At 37.8% G+C, this 21768-nt stretch overlaps 1 protein-coding gene across 4 annotated transcripts in view; it reads left to right on the top strand.

Annotated features, from left to right (window-relative positions):
• Positions 1-21768, top strand: part of TTLL1 (TTL family tubulin polyglutamylase complex subunit L1) — a 56404-nt gene that overhangs the window by 11028 nt on the left and 23608 nt on the right. For 3 of the 4 annotated variants that reach the window (XM_082768552.1, XM_082768553.1, XM_082768554.1), the window contains exons 7-10: positions 836-979; positions 2683-2769; positions 3929-4092; positions 5562-10724. In XM_082768552.1, the coding sequence (XP_082624678.1) occupies positions 836-979; positions 2683-2769; positions 3929-4092; positions 5562-5691 (525 nt within the window). In that variant the 3' untranslated portion in view covers positions 5692-10724. Of the gene's footprint in view, positions 1-835; positions 980-2682; positions 2770-3928; positions 4093-5561; positions 10725-21768 lie in introns of those variants that run through there. The other variant, XR_014318216.1, reaches the window with a different exon arrangement.

Raw genomic sequence — 21768 nt, 5'->3', positions numbered from 1 at the left:
GCATTCAGTGTTTTATAATTTAGCAGGTATATAATAATTCTTATAAACACTCAGAGGAAAATCTTTAAAAAGGGATAAAGTCCTTGTCCTGAGAACTATTTGAGGACTGAATATGTCTTTCCATCAGTAAGAACACCATCAGTTTGCTTTGGTCCTTCTGTTTAGTAAAAATATTTTGTAGGATGTTGATAGCCTCTGAAAAGACAGACATATAGCAACCTCCTTTTTTCCCTTGTTCTGTTTCAGCAGCACTTAATGTGTTTTCTATAGCAAAGTACTGAATTACCTGAAAAATTGTTTGAGTGATTCAGGTGTTATTTCACTGTCTTCATTAATGCAGCTGTTGTCAGCACCATTAAGAATATACCATGCTTGTCTTTTGGGGAAATAGACAAGTCATATTTTAAATGAGTAAACCTGGGTAAGTGCTACATTTTAGAGCTGCTAACTTTAGTGAAATTTAGTTATTAACTATTTCTCCAGAGGAGGAAAAAGGTTCAGTCCTCTTTTGTCACACTTCAAAACTCAGATTTCCCAGTCGAAACTTAGATTTTGTTATTCATCTGTTTGAGTACTTCTTTTCTTTTAAGTCCAGCTTTATTACTTGATTTGTGAAGTGTGATATAAACATATGGTCATAATAAAAATGGTTCTTTATGTAGAGGGCAGTTTAAAGATGAAGTCTGCATAAAGCTGTAAAATAGAGTAAAAGCAGTTTGAGTTTGTTTTTAAAACAACATTTGTATGCAAGTATAAGTGGGCTTTTTGTGTGGATGAAAAAAAACTGCCGAACAACTTCAAAATCTTAGACAAAATTAACTGTCCAACTCTTCAGGATGATTACAATCATATCCATGGAGGCAAGTGGACAGTGAGTAACTTACGCCTGTATCTAGAAAGCACCCGTGGAAAGGAAGTGACGAACAAATTATTTGATGAAATTCACTGGATAATTGTGCAGTCCCTGAAAGCCGTTGCGGTGAGTACTGTTCTGGGAATGCTGCTAGTGTAGACTTTTCATAACCATGCAAGTGAGCTTGCCACCAAAAAATCCCTGAAATCTGTTTCCTGCTATTTGAGTGACAGTGTTGATGCTGATTCCTGCAATTCTGTGATTTGTTGATTTGTTTGAGCTGGGTGAACTTGAATCTTGGGTGGGTGGGTGAGCTGTATGTGTGTATTGAAGAGCTGAATGAATCTCTCTCCTTCAGGTCTCTCTGAACTATCTAATATGACTTGATACTGCCCTTGTGAATAGTATTAAGCTCTGCCAAGGCTCACGATGTCATTTCAGCAATAACAAATGTGTCAAAGAAAAAATAGCTGTGGAAGACAATTTATCAATCAAAATGTAAGGATATTAGTTTAGCAGACTTAACGTAACTTACTTTCAGCTCTTCTATATACTAGTCACATAGTTATCATGAACTGTTATACTCTTCCTTTTTTTGTTTTAAGTATAACAGTCCTCTGCTTGAGTGACCTTCTAGTGTTTGGGTAATATTCCATGATTACATTAGAGAGCAGGTACTGCTCTGTGGGTCAACTGGGGTAGGTAACCGAAGACCTTATTGCTGCCAAGAAAGGCTGTCCTGTTCTCAGGTGCATGGTCTCATCATCTTTTTTGGGCTGGTTCTGGCAACATTGTGAGTTGAATCATCTCACTTGTCCAACTGAAAAATTACTATTTTATTGGTGGGTTAGCATTCTGCCAGTGTTATAAGCTGATGAATGACCTCACTGAAGGATCAGAATCAGCAAAAGAAAGAGGGACAAGGTCATGAAGCTAGAATCGTTGGGAAGTGTGGCTCACCTCACAATCAATTTGAAAACAGATGTGAGAAGAAGAGACATTTAATCTAAATGTTTGCAGAACTTTAGGAGAAGAAAAGTGTTTAGAATATAAGGGATGAAATGTTTTGGTCAGCTTCAGTACTTCTTTGTGTCTGAGAATGACAAATGTAATGAGATGCTCTTTCCTCTTACCCCTCTTTCATTCTCTAATAATGAAAGCTTTTAATTTCTTCAATATAGGGGAGGAAATCATGTCTCTAACCTGTTACAAAGGTTTCATTAAAAGATCTGATGAGACTTGTATAAAAGTCTAGGCGTGCATACTGAAAATCCTTTGCAGATGCTGGAAAATTGAGCGGAGGATGTGTATCTATGTACAACATGATCCTTTGTCTCTCTTAGCTTTCAAGATCATAGATGGCTTGAGCTAATAATAGTTTTTTAAAATATCTGGTAATTGTTTGACCTCAACTTTCTGCACTAAAAGAAATGTCTTTGAACAAGTCTTCCATCTCTGAAGTTTAAAGAATTTATGTGAAGCTGTGTTATGTAAACTTGAAGACTTCTCAATTTCTCCAGATGCATTCAGGTTTTAGATATTCTTACTACTTTTGAAAAATGGGAGAACACTTATTTTAAAGCTGGAAGCATGATGGAAAACTAATGTAACTTAGTCCTTGGCATTAATGCAATCATTAATATTGAAATGTGTACTTTGGAGTTGTGCGTGTGGAGAATCCTGAACTTACTAGTAAGCTTATGGTAGAGTTATTTTAGCTTGTGTTGTGGAAGATTTGTAATCCAGTCATGTCACTTATAGCAAATCAAGTGTGTAATCAGGTTACTTACAAATTTGTTGTTCTTAATACATTTTTGTCTTTTTTTTAGCCTGTAATGAATAATGATAAACACTGCTTTGAATGCTATGGATATGACATAATCATTGATGACAAGCTTAAACCATGGCTAATTGAGGTAAAATTACACAAAATATGGAAATAATTTCTTACTAATTTTATTTCACAAAGTAAAAGACTACAGAGAAATCTACTTGTTTTTCTCTTTTTAAGCTTTGTCTTTCTGTTCTTCAGGTAAGTGGATTAGACAAAATGTCAGAAAGAAAAATAGACCATGTGATGGCCAACCTAGTGTGTGCTTCTTTTTCAGTTTGTTTTTTTTGTGGTTTGTGGCTTTCTATTTTGTCTTCTAACTCTGGAGCATCCACACAATTAGACTTCAGAGGCAGTCTGAATATTAGCAGCCCTATTAGTTAATGTATCAGTAGCTGGAAAATTGACATTGGCCTGATGCAGCATAACATTGAGGTTACTAAGTCTTGAGCGCTGTCATGTCATTAATGTTGCAGGTTAGGAGTAAAGAAAGGGGAGGCATATATAGGATAATGGATGTTTGGAAAGCTTCTTTTTCACATAAATTTCTCTTTAGTGTATTAACTTTCGATCTGTGTGTTCAACAAAAATTCTATCTAGGTCTCTTCCTTCTAAATCCTACTGAAAGTGAAAGAGCAAAGCTGTTTATTGTTCTGATACCACTTCTTTGTAATAAATGTGGAACACAAGAGATGTGTTAAAATTAACACCACTTTTAGCATTAGCTAAAAAAAAAATAAATCCAATTTAGTGCTCTGAATAGAGACGGAGCATATGTGTTTCTCCAGCTCACAATTTAACAGGGGAGAACTTGGATTAAGAACATAAATAAAAGCTGTTTAACTAGAATAAGCCTACGGATTCCTATATGTAGCAAATGTTGGAGTGAACCGGGCACTGAAATTTATGGTTTTGGTATCCATGGAAGCTTAGAAAACTGAACAAAATTCTGTCTTGTCTGAGCCCTGGTCAACTTAGTCTCAAGAAAAATTTTCAAGGCCTTCTGATGCTGCAGACACATAGTGTTGGTGGTTGTTTTTTTTTTGTTGTTGTTTTGTTTTTTAAGTTTTTTTAAAAAAAGAGCCCAGTGGGGGATTCCATTCAACATCTGAGGAACTGAAAGACGTGCTTAGAGACGCTGATTCTTAATTTCCCAAATAGTATGTGTAGTCATCACATGTGCTATATAGAGAACTGCACTACTCAAAAAATTGATGCTGCCTTTTTTTTTTTTTTTTTTGTAGGTTAATGCTTCCCCTTCTCTTACTTCCAGTACAGCTAATGATCGCATCTTGAAGTATAATCTTATTAATGACACACTTAACATTGCTGTGCCAAATGGGGAAATTCCAGACTGTAAATGGAATAAATCTCCACCAAAAGAGGTTCTTGGCAATTATGAAGTCTTGTAAGTTTTATCAATGTTCTATATAAATGCAAATGTTTTTCAGTTGCTTCACTTTTTTTAATGTGTAATGTAGACCACAGAGATAAAGTAAACTTATTCATTCATATGGGAAAAATGGACACAAAGATAACACTTCATTTTTTAGGGCTGCATTAGCAGCTTTGGAGGTAGGAGTACATCCTTTATCTCCAGAGGGAACTTTAGTTGTGTAATAAACTGCTGGGTGTAGCGAGCTTCCAGCAGCTGAATTTGAGGGATATAAGCATAGAGAGTGTTTGTCTTCTAGTATGTAGAGTTTAATTTTCTTGAGTAAATAGATAAAATTTGTATCAAATAGCTATTACCTCTCAGTTCATAGAAATTATGCCACTTAATTCTTGTAATTCATGGATGTAATAGTAACAATGCATTGCCAGGTATTTAAAAATTTCCCCAATCTGTATTACAAAGAGAGAAATCAAGGAGATGGACATCTTTATGTTGGAGTGTCTGAAGGATTTATCTAGGATGCAGAGGAACACTTAAATACCATGTTGATGACAATTTCTCATGTTTATTGAAAGAATGTTCAGATGGTTTCTCAAGCCTATTTATATTACAACTGTTCAGGATGTCAGGAATGTGGTATATACATAGTTGATCTAATAGATCATACCAGTCTTACACACTTATGTTGGTAAAATCAGTTATATATGTAAGTGTCAGTTGAATTATGATTTAAATTTCAATTAATATTTTATATGTGGTAGCTACAAATACCTATACAACAGTGTAACTAAACATATATTATGACTGTTCTACGACTGTTCTACAAAATATTATAGTATTATCTTTTGATAATTACACATCCATAGCCAATTCCTGCTTAAAATTTCCATAGCAACTGAGAGGTAAGTGTATAGTGAGGCTATCTGAGACTATAATGGGGTTAGATATTTAAAGAACTACTTGTCACTGTGATTAAGTGTTACAAAATACATGTCATCAAATGCATTTAATTTAAACAGTTTGTTCAGCTCATTCTTTCCCTACTTGCTCACTGATGTAACATTGGAGTTTTCTGAAATTGCAGTTAGCAACCCTCTGTTTGAAGCAATAACTTGAGACTTTATTAAACAACCAGCAGTCAGATGTTGTTGCTCAACCACAGGTCTACAAAGAGCAATATTGAGGAGAAATACAGAAGAACGTTTCACACTTGTGAAATTTCACAAACTCAAGAGTTTAACTAAAGCTGTCAAACAATTTTTTGCTTACAAAAAGTAGCTGAAGATGTTTTGGTTGATCTGTATTGTAAAATCATGTGGTGGTAAATTTCCTTGAATAATTTCCTTTTCCATGTAGACATGCATAGAACAGCTTGTATTAAATGCCAGTGCTAAATATTAAGCAAAACAGTATGGAAGACTTGCTGTTGTTTGTGCAGTGAATAGCAGGACAAGGTACTGAACAGATTGTCTTACTTTTAGATATGATGAAGAGATGGCGCAAAGTGATGGTCCTGATCGTGACTTCCGAAGTCGTTCTGGGCAATCCACTGGAACAAAAGGAGGTCGTGCAAGAGATTTGGGAAAGCCTGTATTGACCACCTGGAAATAACGATTAAGAAACCCAACCACACTGGTGGTAGGACAACATCATGAACAAAAATGCAGTTCATGAACCGGTTTCTCTATTTTGCTATGTTGCATGTGGGAGGTATTAAAGGAGGACAATACAGCTTTTGAAAAGAAATGAAATATATTCTAAAACCAGGAACTGTACTATGCATGCACTGACTTGGCAATTATAATAATTATACACATGCACGTGCATATATATAATGTATGCATATATATAAAAAAACTAATTTCATGCAAGTATATCTGTGCATGTGCTTATAGTAGTTCTCTGAAAGCAAGAAATTTTGAATTTTCAGAAGCATATATATTCAGACTTTGGAGAACCTAATACACTCTCAGCAATGATTAAAAGGTTTCTTTATAAAGATGACAACTCAAAATATGTGTTCTGAAAGAAGATACTCGTTGCTCTGAATATAATTTATTTTCAATAGTAGCCTATCTCTACATCTCTATAATAAATGAGATATGCGTTCTGTGGAAGGTGGTAGTGGTGAGGATAATTATTGCCAGAATGATGGTTGATGGCTTCTCACTAGTAAAGAAAAAAAAGTAATGAGAGAAAATAGTAGTGCGTGGAGTAAGTTTAAAAAAAAAAAAAAAAAAAAAAAAGTAAACTTTTATATGCTGAGGGTTTTTGATTGTTCTGTTTTTGTTTTCCCTTAAAATGTTTTGCGCTGATACCTCTTTAAAGGGAAAAGTTTAATGTACAATGGAAATATTTAATAGGGTAAATTCATGCATTATTTGACTAGCTGTTCACTTTTATTGCAAGATAATGTGTCTTTTTGGAAAATCAGACAGAACAATTACATACTGTAAGAAATCTTAGTGCTTGAGACTGGCTATACATCTCTATTTGCACCAGTCTCTTAATGTATTTATGCACGTAAGTAGAATATCTGTATATTTTGTATGTACTGTAACAAAAATATTGTTGAACATGATAAGCTATTTCTAGTAGCTCTTGTATAAAAATTTGTGACAACTAACTACCAAAATGTATAGAGCAAAAGTTAAAAATAGGTATTTCAGCCCTCAAACGTTGTAGTATATAAATAAACTAGTTGAGTCAGTGGCTCTTGCTTTCCACTTGCATTTCCACCAGCTGTTTGGCTGTTATTTATACATGTATGGATATGCAGCTCTGATCATCTCCTCCCCCCTCATGTTTTTTTTTTGATATTGGAGAATTATGGAGAGAAAGACAAAAGTTGCAAGTATCCATGCAACCATAATACACTCTAATCTGGATACCGCTAATGCAGTGATACTCAATTTCTGCCTGCCAGAGCAGGCTAAGTGCTTTTTGCCTTTCTATGTGGCAGGCCACTTAAGTGCATGCAAGTTAAACTTAACCTCTCCAGTAAGTGTATTGTTAGTAATTTATCCTGCTGACACAAACATGGATTCAATAATGCAGTGCTCTTTAAAGAGCAAGAAATCAGAGGCTGCAGTTAGTTATGGTGACCCTCTCTTCCTGATCTCACTCCACTTTCTTTTTAAAAACAATGGACTAGTGGTCAGACTGCTTTCTCCTTGTTTCCTTTTCCAATAAGCTTTTTGCGGAGGTTGAAGTGTGAAGGCTTAGCTATGTTATCGCTTGTAATGCATACAAAAAATAGCTATACAAAGGGAGTTTTATGGAACAAAAGTGAAATGATATGAAATCCTAGGTGATTCAGATTGCCTTTCTCCTTATCAGTAACAAGCAACAACTAACTGTAAGCAAGCAGGAAGTCTTCCTTTTCTATGAAGAACTTGAAGCCTCATATAGATAAGTGAAATGTTCTTGTGAAAATCAAAACTGGGAACCCCCGTTGAAAAATACAATGCTTCTTTACCTGAATTTCCCTAAGGAAAGGGTTGTGGCCTGTGGTAGCTGAAAAAGTTCGCTTTGTGCGTGAAACGACTTGTCTGCAGGCTCTGAAATGGGATGGGGGAGAAGGAAACAAAAGCAGTCTTAGCTAATAGTTTTGGGGGAGGAGGGCGGTACGTGAACATCATTCTGTGAGATGTTTGTTTTTACCTTTCAAGGCCATGTACAGGTGAAAAGCTGGTAAGGAGGAGGAAAGGCTGGAAAGGAAAACTTATTGCATGTTCAGGGATAAGATTTTAAACTTTTCACGCCAGTGTTCCTTAGCTAAATCTGCTGTTGTAGTAGGACACAAATAATGGTACAAAGTGGTGTGTAAACTGATAATAGCCTGGGGCACGCTCCACTATCAGTTGGAGTTTAGGCGATTAGTGAGATGTTTAAACCATTCGGGTCATGTGTTTATACTGTAGGAGTTGAGGGTAATTAAAGGTGTGATGTTAACATGTATGACACAGTGTTCAACCTTGTGTGGATGCTCTCATTCAGAGGTAAGGTGGCTCTTTTTGCTGAAGCCTAATTCTCCAAAAGATTAAAGGCTGTTTTACCTCTGATTGAGAGAGCTTAAATGGGCTTAAATCTGAGTGACTGCTAGTAGACAAGCTCATGGATCTGAGTAACTAGCCTTGGCCCTAGGCCAATCTTCCTCTAAGTGCATCTGACTAAGATAAAGAAACTGTTTGGGATTTCATGGGAGCAAAATAAATTAGAAATAGAAGTCCTCAAAAATTCTGACTTTGGCTAATGTAATAACTTGTCAGGAAGATCTAAAATAAATATGCTTCTCAGCCTTGCTCTTCATATGCTCAAGTGATCAGTGGCATAACGACAGTATTATACAAAGAATTAAATATACAAGCTCTAAACAGCTACAGGAATTGTTATAATGACATTAGTGTAGAAGAAGCTTATTGCTAGAGTTGAATAGTGGGGCTTGCTTCCTGGGCGCTAACCTTTCTCCCTATTAATTCTTTGACATGAAAGGTATTAATAAGATTCCCACAGAATAGCTTCTTTATATGGATCTAGGAACTTAATTAGAATAGAAGAAACAGTATTATCCCTAAAGCTACTTTGTTGCTGTTGGCTTTACAACAGAACTTCTGCCTAAAATGTCCCCATCCCCTGACTCACTTCCTGCTCTGAACTTAGCAAAACAATAGACATTTCACAGAAGAGAGATAGTGCTGCACTTCAGCAGGAGAACATGTCAGGCAGAGCCATTTATCTGTTGAAAAGGAAGGAGCTTTATTCTGTCATTATAAAATAAGGCTGTTTTCAAAGTAGTTACTATTCAGTTTACGTATGTGGAACTATAACCAGAAGGTAACTCACATTTTGTGTCTGCTTCATTAAAATAACTCACTCAATCCTGCAGTTCAGTAGGAAGAACTCCATCACAGCTGGTGGGTGTGTGTTGCAATGTAACATAACACCCCTGTCCTTAGCTAGGTGTTCTAACCTGAAGGGTTCCTCAACAACAACAAACAAAGCCTTTATTCCTGGATTCTTTGCAGAAAATAAATGTGTATAGCTAAGAAAAGCTGACTAGTCATAATCTTGCTAAAACATTTGATTATTTAGGGGAAATAGGAATATAAACAGGTATCTTGGAAAGACTAATTGTTTTTATGGAGGAGTAGGAAGTTGTTTGAGCTGGACTTCAATTTTTTTTTGTTTTTAATTTTTAATTTGCCATCAAAGCTCCGGCAAGCTTCAAGAAACTTGCCAGAGGTTGAAGCAGTCCATAGCCAGAACGTTTCCAATTGTTTTGATGACATAAAGATATCCTTACCATTGGCAGACAGTTCTCTATGCTTTAATTATTCTCAAATTTTGTACCTATTTAAAAGCATACCATTCACATCTGAGATAGAAAATCGTTGTGTAGCAGAGAAGTAAGGACTCTACAAAACACTGATTAATAACATTAATTTAAAAAAAATAAGGAGATAAAGACTATTTCAAATGAATGTGTATTCTGGAAAAAAAATCTTTGAAAGCTGGCCAGTTAAATAATAAAATTAACTGATGTGAGTGGAATTAAACATTCTGAATTAGCATATGTAATCACTAATGATTAGCATATGTAATCACTAATGGTAGTGCATTTGTAATCAAAATATAGTTCAGGGTTTAAACTTAGGTTTACAACTGAATATGTAACACTTAGGATTTTTTATCTAGAGATAGGTATTCTGAAGAGAGTGATAAAATGTTACTGCAAGAGCCAAGAACTGGCAACAGAATTTGCACTGAGTGAAGCCAAGATAAAATGTTCGTACTTAAAAGGACACATGAAATTTCTGAGGACAGCAAAGGACACAAGAAGCATGTTTAAAAATAGATTGTGTTAAAAATAAAAATAACCGTGGGATATTTGCCTAAAATGTGGGAGGATTTTTTTTTCCAGAAATTTCTTGTCTTGTCCCTTACAGTCAAAATTAAATGCCCGTCAATGGGCCTATATAAACTGTTAGCCTTTCTTCTAAGAAAAAAAGATTGAGATAATCTTTCCAAGGATGTCACATTTTGAGTAAAACTGAAAACACCCAGAGAACAACTGAATTTTAATATTTACAAAAAAAAAATACATCTCAAAATGCTAAAATCAAGATGAACAATGCCATTTTGAAGTGTGATTCATACCTTTAAGGTATTTATGGCATCATAATAGTGTCGTCATACTGGCAGGTTGCATGACTGGTGGTATATATAAATAGACCACTAATCTCTTTTAATTCAGTACAAGAAAAATGTAATGCTTGAATAATCATAATTTCAATTTTATAAATAGAAAAAAATAATAGTTTACCAACTACTGAGGTATATTTCTCCAAGAAGTTTTTTTAGTGCTTGGAGAAATGTATGTTTGTAAGTGGTGCATGTGACCTCAAACCTGTATATCTACATACATTAAACTGTATTACCATATATAATGAAGTCAAACTAAGCAGCAGCATGTGCAGACAAATTCTGCTTTCACATAGAGAGGTAATTTATAGGAAGATCAATAGCATTGATGCAAAATGTAGACTAGGCGAACTTAAATAATGTTGTTTTGTAATTGTTTCAAATTATACACTTGGAAAGGGGGTAAATTTTTTTTTTCAATTAAAAATGTTTTAAAATTCTGCTTGTTGTTACTGTCTTACTTGCTTCCAAAAGTGTTTAGGCCATTTTTCATCTAAAAATGTAAGAACTATAGGAAACTTTATACCTTCCTATAACTTTCACGTCTTGTACCCAGAAGAGAATATTCAGCTGCTTGGAAGTAATGTTCCCTAAAGTGATGCCTCAAGGAACCTACAACTATTAAATTAAAATGTTCACGTAGATTGCCTTGTGGTGAATATTATTCAAACAAATTGTTATTTCTCAAGTTGTGCTGAAGTCTGAATTCAGTTCTTAGTACAAAAATGTTGCATAAATTATTTGCTTCTGTTCATCCTTCATTCCCTAGGAAGGCAGAACCAGTGCAAATCCCATGTGAAGAGAACTCCCAAAACAACTCTATTGATTTTGAGCTGTTACATGAGGCTATGTTTGCTATATCTATATATATGTATATACACTAATGTATAAATAAAACATCTAAGCAGTATAGGGGCAGTACAGTTGATTTTAAGAATAAGGAACTGTTTTTGTCATATTTGGAAGACTTTTTGCAGCCAGACTCAAGTGTCTGAATATACATCTCTTGGACCATTTAGTCATTGGCTCCACACTGGCCTAAAATAAGAGCATGAGCCCTGATTTTCGCAGGTGGCAGCATATATGTGATTGGGACTGGATTTGCACAGCAAAGCCATTTTGGGATACCAGGTGGTATTCAATCAACTCTTTGTGGACCACTTTTTTTTTTTTTTGTCTGTCTATCACCAGTTCCAGGTTGAACTTCTGTCCTCTGACAAAGTGGAATTGCCTTTTATCACACCATGAAATTAGTTCTGCCAGAGGAAGAACTGACATGCTGAATTCCTGTTCTCTTAAATCGTTGAACAAGTTTAAGCATTATTTGACCATACAAATAGCTGAATGTTTTGATACTGAGGTTGAAGAAAGTCTTAAGTGTTCTGGCAGGGAGGCATTCCAGCTTTGACAGTGCTTTAGGCAAAACAGGAGCTTGAGTTGTGTCCATACAGAAAGAGGGGTATTTATGATTGCGTATATCACTTGTACGCTACTGCAAAGACAGCTGGTTTATTCAAGGCTTGATATATTTAATGAGAGACTGTGGAAAAGCATGCATCTCTGACCAGAAATGAGAGAAAAATCTGAATGTTGAGATTTCTCACCTTAAACCTAAAATTCTAACTTTTGATATAGAAGAGAGAATAAAAAGAGCTTGGGAAGGGGGGAAATCATGATAAATCTTTGAACGCTTACCCCCAACCAAATTTCCCAGTACTGTTAACTGCAATTAATTCAAATGAAGTTGTTAAGGACGTTTCTTCAGAAGGTAAAATTTACCCCCGTGCTGTGGTCTCCCTGTCCTTCTGGGCTAATCTAACTTTACCGTGAACTTAAAACTCCTTGAGTTAATGAGTCACGCACTTCGTGAAGGAGCATAGGAAGGCTTGGCGTCTGTGCTGATCATACGCAGGCTTGCATAAGGAACGTAGCCAAGAGGAAAGTGAGCCGAGGACCGCCTTGTGCAGCCCTTCCCAATGATCCCCAGAGCTGCCGTGGGAGCGGGCCGCCTTCCGGGACAGCACTAGGGCCGGGGCAGGGAGAAGGGCAGAAGGGAGGGAAATCCTACAAGCTGCCGGGGCAGAGGTGAAGGGACGAGCCAAGGTTACCGCGACGGCTGCCGCCTGGAATCTGAAACGTTCCCTCTATAACAAACACCCCTAAAAGATAGGCAAGGGCTGGAGTACCGACGGTATCTCCGAGGGGCTACAGCCACAACCCCAGCCGCGCGTACCTCACGGCGCAGCCGGCCGTTGGGGCTCCCCCCAGCTCCCTCCAGCCCCAGCCGCCACCGAGGAAGCAGCGTTAATTGGCAGCCGCGTCGAGCCAATGGGCGGTGTCGGGGCGGGACCCGTGCATGGACCTCGCCCAATGGCGGGGCGGGGCGGCTGGAGCGCCGGGATCGTGCTCGCTGCCTGCGCCCGTCTCTTTCCGTCCGTCTGTCCGGCCTCGCCTCACCTCACCGCCTCTGGGCAGCGGGCACCGGGGACGGGCGGCTCCCGGCGCTCCAGGTGAGGGCGGCACCGCCCTGGGCTCCAGCGGACGGGGTTTGGGGTGCGCAGCCCCCAGCGGAGCTGTGCGGGGAGGGGCTGCGAAATGGCGGCCGGAGTGGTGGTGGTGGTGGTGGTGGTGGTGGTGGTGATGGTTATGGTGATGATGATGATGATGATGATGATGATGATGGGGGTGAGGGGCTAGGCTCCCGCTGTGGGCCCGGGGCGGCGGCGGCGGCGGCGGCGGGGTGAAGGCCGTGCGGGGAAGGTGAAGCTCTCCTTACTCGGCGCCTGGGGGTGGAAGGGCAGGACGGGATGACGCCACGGGCCGGGCAGACTCCGTGCTGGGGGGGGGGAGCTGGCTGCTCCGGGAGCGGGGCGAGGAGGGAAGGTCGTTTTTTATTTCCTTCCTGATCTCGGGTTTGAAATCCCCGTGGCCCAGATGATGGCAGGTAAGGATGTCTACTGGGGGGGAGGTAACGTGAGGTTAGAAACTGCTCGCAGCCTCCTGAGTCCCTATAGCGACCTAGATGGGTCAGGCTTCTCGGTCTTGCTGTTCACGTCTTCCCTCTTGGCTTTCCTTTTTCTGGCTTGTGGCAGGAACCTCATCTTCTCCCAGAGCAAAACATCTGCACGAGAGACAGAAGCCTCTGTATGTACACCGAGGCTACCTGGCCAGAGACAGGCTGGGTACCCACGGTGTCTGTGTGGCACACTGTGTCCATCTTTCCCAGCTGCTTGGCTATCTCTGCTTGGAGTGACTCAGAAGTTCATAGCTGAAGTCTTCTGAGGCTTTGTCTTTTTGCCCTTGCAATAGGGGAAGCCAGGAAGGTTCGGGTGATATTTGCTGTCCTTTGTAAACTCAGTGTTTGAAAGTCAAATGTAGTCATGCGGTCTTAGTTATTCAGTTTTCTTGGCAGCTGTTCTTTATAAAAAAAGGTTAGTTACTACAGTTTAAAACAAGTATGTTATTTCTCATGTCCCCTGTACTTGTTTCAGTAAATTCGATCATTTCTCTACAACCCAAACAAGGATTAAAAAAAAAAAAAAAGAGCTGTAGGATGTGCTGGACTCTCGTTTCCTCTGTTGTACTCTGTATCCTCACAACAGGCTACCTGAATATTTCCTATATGCAGTGAGAGTAATTATGCCTCTTGCTACAGGGGGCACTTTTTCCCCTTCTGCTTATTTGGATGCTAGATTTTTTTCAGCCCTTCTCTGAAGACAGAACACTACTTGGAAAAGATAACAACTATAGTAATGCATTTTTACAACAGTCATAATGAAGACTGCATTAAGTAAGTGAGTTTCCGTTCTTAGTGCAACAAAAAGATCATTCTCTTACGTTCATGATGAGACCAATCTAAAAACATTGCTTCATTGTTTTCTGTTGGTGGGGAAAAACAACAACAACAAAAAACAAACATAAAACCCCTTTTTGCTTAAAGGTGAAAGGTAACTTAAGCAATTTGCTGACTATTTCAGGCAGGTGAAACTTAATTGTATTTTTTAACTATTATGGTTATTAACACCAAGCACTAATGTCTGTTGTTTCATACCTATACCTGTCTGAAATTATTGTCCAACTGCAGTTTACCTTCAAAGATAGTAGGTATATTCTACCAATTATGACTGAATCAGCTTAAACAGTAGTGCATATTAACAGTTGGCGTATGTCTAATTAGTTCAATACAGCATCATTTTGGAGATATCTGCTCATGCTATATTGTAGCTCAGGTACAGTAAGCAGGAGAGGAGTGCAGGTGCTACGTTTACGTCTGCAGCATTAATCTTAGCATGGCAGTTCAGTTTTCCAGTGCTCCAGACTCCCCTGGTTGGGTAGTTTACAGTTCTAGAGTTAGTTTCTTTGCCTCACAGTCTACATGCTGTGCAGTGCCATGCTAGAATAAACATTAAAACTGCCACTGGGGGTTAAGCTGCATACCACGCAGCATGCAACATCACAGTTAAAAGGATGATACGTAGCATGGTTGTAGGTAGTGATGAAATAGGTTATTAATGATTGACAGACAAAATTGTTTAGGAATGCTGGTGTGTTGTGGTTTTTTTCTGAATGTTTTTTTCCTCCCTTTGAAAAGGGTGTGCTGCAGGGGGATAAAGTTGTTAATGCTGAGCTGAGCAATTAGATGGCATTTATGGTTGCTAGGCTTGATGTTGGCTGTATGCATCTCTGTGAATGACCTTAAGTATTCTTTATTTTTTTTAATCTCTTACTGGTTTATGACACAGTTTCCATATCGCACAAGTCAACTGTGTAGCAAAATCTTCATTTTACTTTGTAGTGTATATTTAATTGCATTTTTCCATTTGTTTTACTCCTGTAGTATTTAAACTACCATTACACTAACATGGCTTTCTGACTGCAGTGATATTCTGGGCAACATGTTGATCTATGAACATTTGTAAATACTAATTTCAGAAAATACCTATATGATCTTTTTCTAACTGGTACGTGTCTTCTTAATTCTGTTGCATCAGGGCAATTATATGTTGGTCTGAAAAATTGGTATCATGAACCCATTCTTTTTACCAGATGCAATATTTGAGCAGTTTAGCATTAGACATGAGTTTAGTTCTCATGCTGTCTGTCATCCAGTGTACGGGTTCCTCTGGAGCTGAGTGAGCTCCTGTCTTAAGTCCTTAAGTCATTTCTGTGCTTCCCTGCTTGTAATTAAAAAGATTGTAAAGGTTACTGTGACTTACGGTGGTAGCCTGTAGAGGCAGAAGGTGAGACTTCAGTGCTTGTGACAGCAATGGCAAAGGATAAAATGCTTAGTGGTGCTGCTAGTCAAGAATCGTCTGTGCTTCTGTGAATCTGTATGAGTATTACAAATTATCTTAAACACAGGAAATTTATGCTTCTGAGGCAGTGCATGCTTTTCTCATTGTGGGAGATGCAGTCCTGAAAAGTGCATCTCCTTTGACAGTAAGCCAGGAGAATGGTAGATGCAGATTTGAACTTTTTTCTCCCTAATAGGTATGTTTCAACACGCATACAAACTGATACATTGGAGTTATCTTCTTGTTGCTTCTTGGAATGTCTGCTTTTTAAATATGTTCTAAGATAAATTAATAATTACTTATTGCCTGGGACCTGAAATTAAGACTGTAATGCTTGAACTGAGGACTAGTTTGTGAGGTGAACAACTTTTTTTTTTTTCTTTTTCCTAATGTACTATTTAATTCAAATTCTGTTTTAATCCAGAAAGCTTCAAAAAGTTTGTTTTTTTTTTTTTTTCTCCCCTTTCGGCTAGACCTAGTTATTGATTTTTGGCTTGACTTAATGTATTGATGAATTGTTCTTGGGGCATGAAAAGGAATAAAGCAGAAAATAAGTGATGTAACTGTACTGAGATAAACAGAGCTGTGCTCTGGTTATATTGTTCTGTTGTGATGCATTCTGGTGAATGTTACCTGGCTTGCTGGCTCACTGCGCTGGGGAACAACTTGAATTCAATATCAGAAAGGCTGTTTTTTCCCAGGGTTAGTTGAGAGTTTGTGGTCATAATCCAGTTTGTCACTAGACTTGAATGTCATTCCTTTATCTGGTCTTCTGGCGGTATGTTGCTTGGGGTAAGAGGACAGTCAGTGTTTCTCTGATGGTGTTGGTCTAGAATCTGCCTTGTTGTATGCTCCTTGGAATGAGTGGGTCTGCTTGAGTGGGTGTATGCTGCCAGTCCTATGAGGTTTGGTGGACAGGATGTGTCAATATTTGAGAAGGTACCCAGCCCCAGTTAGCAAATAGAGATCTAGTGAAGCAGGTATATTGTGAATAGCATGGCACAGTAATTAGCTCTAAAGCAAAAAGAAAATTACTTTAAGGCTTTAAGTGATGTGGTTTGGTTCAACTTTTTTAGAATATGCAAATATTGAAAAACTGTCCTGGCTTACACAACATATTGTAAATATTTTGTCAGTGTTGGAAAACCATATATTGCAGTGCTTGTTTTGGGGCCTGTGCATGTTATTAACCCATTCCTACTTGTGTAAGAATTCTAAGATATTCTACAGACAAAAATCTTTGCCTTATATCATGTGCTCTAGACAACTGACTAATAAACCTGGCTACAATAAAACAGCAAAAATGGACAGGGTGAGAGTAGTCTGTCATGTTATGTTATTAAATACTTGTTTTAAGCAGTTTTGCTGAAATTTAAAAGGCTGGCTTTTGTCATCTTTTGGCACACTTATACATGCAAAATAAGAGATGCCCTGGGCGTAGGTGCTGCACAGATTTTAAGTGATACCGTGAACTCTGAAGAGGAGCTCACAAGTACATCTTAAACATGCCTGTTGTCATTTATATTAGGATTGGGAAAATGAAGCACTGGACATACGCTAGTGGGACCAAATGAGCCTGGGGTAGTGCAGCATTCTCTTCCACATGCACTTTGTAGGTACCAGTTAGTGCCGTCCAGCATAGGATGGTATGCATATGGACTCCAGCATATGGAGTGGTAGTGTTTGTTAGAGATGTTAATCCTTCCCATGCTTAGAGAGTATTTGTACACAAGTGTTGATGTTCAATTTGTGACCACTCCATCCTCTATTGCTACATTAGAATTGTTTATTCACTTCTCAGGCCTGTGACTTATGTGACTGGGCTTCAGTGATAATTAGGCTTTAGTTGTGTTCCCAAATGCAAAAACATAATTGTTTGTCTGCCTGCCACTCCCATGAACAGTGAAAATATCTTTTTGCCTTTTAGGGTCTCAGATTTACTGGAGTACTTCTTATTTCCTGTGTTGAATGTGTGCTTGCTTATTCTTCTTGTTAGTGTAACATTTTGTAACTTGTTAAATTAGCTCGGATACTTGTTGCCACTTCTACTCACTGACAACCCAAGTGACTTCAAAACCAGGGACAGCTTGTACTGCTACCAGAATGGGAAATTGTCTTCTTTCCTTGGGGGCAGCTGTTTGTTCTTGCTGCCTGCTGTTTTGGTATGAGTTGGACCCAAGTTGGTTCCCTAGTCCAGCAAGAAACTTTTTATTTTGGACAGAGGAGTTTTCAGCTGGGTAAAGCCTCACACCTGGCTTCCTGAATGGAATTGATGACATGGGGATGGGTCAGGAAGTGTGGCTGGGGACTTGCGAGAAGACCAGATCAGTCTTTGTCAGCAGAACAAATTTTATACTATAACAAAGTGGTCAGGCTGGGGCTGAGATAAGCAGCCCAGTGAATAACTTCTATAAAGTTAAGTGGTAAAGTGAATGTTGGGTATAAACAAGTTTCTCCATAAATGTTTATATAATCTCATGTATGGCAAAGATGGCCAGGATGTAATAAAATATAAAATGAGTCTATATAAATGTGAGTGTTACTCATCCTAGCAGCTGAAGCTGTGCTACATTAGTTGCTGAAATACAGCTGCCAGACATTGAAAACTGCTACCAAGAGACTATACCCTTAAACTATAGTTAAGGGAATTGAAGATTCATTTTGAGACTGAAGATGCATGTTTCTTTATTTTTTTTTTTTTAACCAATTTTAGATGCATGGTTGAATAAGTTTCAAATGATCTTGAATTCATAAACCTAAAGGTTAACTTGCTTTGTCTTTATTTGAAGCAAAATTTCAAGAAAAATTGTTCTAGGATACCTACTCTAGGTGGCCCTACTTGAGCAGGGGGTTGGGCCAGATAACCTCCAAAGGTCCCTTCCAACCCTTACCATTCTGTGATTTTTTTTCAAGTGTAAGGGCAAGAAGATGGAATTGAAATCCTTCTCAAACTCAGACAAGTTCTAACTATAAAGGAGCTATAGTTTAAGACTATAGTTTACTATAAAAGTAAACTATATAAACTATTTACTTTTATAGTAAACTATAGCTTAAACTATAGTTTATAGTTTATAGTAAACTATAAAAGTATATAGTAAACTATAAAATGTACTTTAAGCTATAGTTTACTATAAAAGTAAAGTCTTTACTTTTTGACTTCTAAAATACTTGGTTGTAAGCAACTTAAGTGCTTGTAGTGTGTAGCACTGATACATATTCTTAAGTAATCAAATGCTATAATTATCAAAAAAGTAAATGCTAAATAATTGTTGGAAATTCAAGCAGAAGATTTAAACTCATCTGCTAACACTTAATTGTTAAACTAGGTTTGGGGAAATAGCTTTCCAGATTGTATTCCCAAATTCCAACTCTATTTAATTTCTATTTTCTTTTATGTATAGGAAAAATCTAGTTATACACAAAACCAATGCCAGGCCTTTTATCTCCTAGGCTGGAAAACCTGACTCTCTACCCTATTGTAGACTGTTTGTTTGTTTGTTTGTTTTTTTCCCCTCAAAAAATAATTTAATAAGATTCACTGGATCCTCTTGTTTTGTTCTGTGATACTGCCTCATCTGCTTTCTTAGCTATTTTCAGCAGAGTGCTGTTCCACCTGATGGTTTTTTTTTTTTTTTTTTTTTTTTTTGAGGCAAGTGCCCAGATTGGCTAGCACAGAACACCTTGCCAAGAAAGCAGAATGGGCAGGACACCTTGTTTTCCTTTGTTTAGTTGTGCTCTACACTGGGAAATGTGAAAGTTCGTTCAGCATATATCATGAGTCTTCTCAGTTCTTTGAGGTAGGACCAAATCTGTTATTCATGTTTCTGAACACATTTGGAGAAATTAAGGACAATCAATGTCCCTTAAATTTAAAGGACCTGTAAGTGGATCTTAAAATTGTTTTGAATTTGGCCAAGAAATCCTTTGGATAAAGTAGCTAAAGTAGTAAAGTAGTAAGCAGCTGCTTCAGCTTTGCTAGTGTTATAGCTGTATTGGAGAACAACACATGGATCTAGTCTGTACTGAATGACTGGAGTTTTAGCACTTCATTTAGATCAGGGTATCACATGACTCCTATGTGTCACGTGGGTATTGGGAGTAAAATCTGTGGTGTGCGGCTCTAATAGGTGTCAAGTCATTAGCAGTTCTGATGCATCTAATCCATGCAAAACAGTAGTAATTGATACATATAAATATTTAAAACAAACATACACTTTATTCTGGTTTTATTTCACAGTGCAAGGCAGCCTATTGCTTCTTTACTTTAGACTTTGATCAGCCTGATGAGATGTGAAGTAGAGAAAGTGAGACTAAAGATCCAGTTCAGTGGCTTTTTCTACCTTCCCCTGCAGAGAAAAAAAAAAATGGCAACTGGGAATCTTTGATACTTTTATCCTTTTCTGCCCTCCTCCAATTTCCTGCAAAAGAGCCTGAATAGGAAGAGGAAGTATCTTTGCTTCTACATGTTAGTAGGTATTATAGAAACACTTTCCTTTGTGTAAGCATGGACAAACTGTGCTTAATTTAGCATGTAATGTCTACTAATTGAACAGAATTCCTAGTTTTGTGGTAATTTTAACTGTTCTTACGCCATTTCCAAGATATCTTGGTTTGATGGCAAGGAAATATGGAAAGAGTGAAGCAGGTCTGATGCTCTTAAATACATCTAAAGGTATTTTCATTGTGCACATTTTGTGTTTCTTGCTTTTGCATTATTTATTTCCCACTTCTTACATATGGATAAATACTTTTTACTTTTTTTTTTTTTAATTTATTAATGCTGTACTGGTATCTTATCCTTTAATATTAATCTCATTAAGTCTGAAGGGAATGATGTTACTAGTTCAGCTGTGAAGTTTATAAAATTATTAACTTTCAAGCATGTGTAAAGTATCTACTTTGGCTAGAATACTCAGTGGCATGCAATTTATTTGGTAGGAGAAATACCATGAAGAGCTGTTGTACAGATTAGCTCTATAAAGTTGAAAATCTTACAAACATGCTTCTCTAAACTGATTTGATTTTTTTTCTAGAAAATAATGGATCACATGGACATTTGAATCTTTATTATTGTGAACTGCTAGAGAACAAAGTTATGTAATACATTTTCAGAAAGACTTTTTGTAACAACTTTTTGAAGCACTGTTTATAATGCAGTATCAATTGGACTTCGGCAGTGTTTAGTCATTCAAATGGGGAGAAATAAGGAACACAAAACAGCTATTGCTAAATTGCTTTGTGGTGATGGCTCTCACAGGTTTGTGCATGTGCTTTGTTTATTTGAACTTTATTTTATTGATAGATGCAGCAGTTGATGTGGACTCCTGGCAGTCTATTTTGTGGGGAAAAAAAGTGAATGAGGCATTGATTACTTTTTTCAAATACAAGTAGCATTCAAGTCATTTCCATCACTTACCAATAGTGTAAAATTTCTGAACAGGGAACACTACCCCATACCCTTTGAGGATTAGCTGCTGCTTATCCTGTTCTTTCATTCATTAAATGAAAGAATGTGTGTCTATATTTATTTTAATTACAGTCCTCTAGGAATCCCTGCATTGTTCTTTATGCCTCGGGTCTGCTGTCCAGAATGAATTGAGTTTTAGCTATTTGCTTTAGTTATGCTGGCTCATGAGAATGTTTGGAATATGAAAAGTATACTATATTGCACCTAGGCATTTGCATCAGAGTCGGCATGCATGTTTAAACTGGGCTTACTGTGAAAAATCCAGATTTGGGTATAGTATTTGCTTTAGGAGGAAGGGATGAAAGTCATGTCTTTTGCAGTTTTCACCATCACTGAATTCCAAGTACTAAGCATCTTTATATAGCTCTGTATACTGAGAGATGCTGGAAATCTAAGTATGCAAGCTTAAAAAGACATTTTAAAGTCTTGTTTCCCAGATGGCCAACTTTCTAAAAGAATGATCAAATTAGATGAAAGATTGTGGTTTAGCCTTAGCTGGCAGCTCTGTCTGACAGCCTCTTGCTCACTCTTCCTGTGTGGGATGGGGGAGATAATTGGAGAGGTGAAAGTATGAGAACTCATGGGCTGAGATAGAGAGGCTCACTGGGTAAAGCAAAGCAAGGAATTCGGTTGCTGCTTCCTGCTGGCAGGCAGGAGTTCAGCCCCCTCCAGGAGAGCAGGGCTCAGCACGCAGAGCGGTTCCTGAGGAAGACAAGCCCCATC

This window comes from Aythya marila (genome assembly GCF_965140915.1).
Source record: "Aythya marila genome assembly, chromosome: 1".
NCBI lineage: Eukaryota > Metazoa > Chordata > Aves > Anseriformes > Anatidae > Aythya > Aythya marila.
This window is presented reverse-complemented; position numbering and strand designations above follow the sequence as displayed.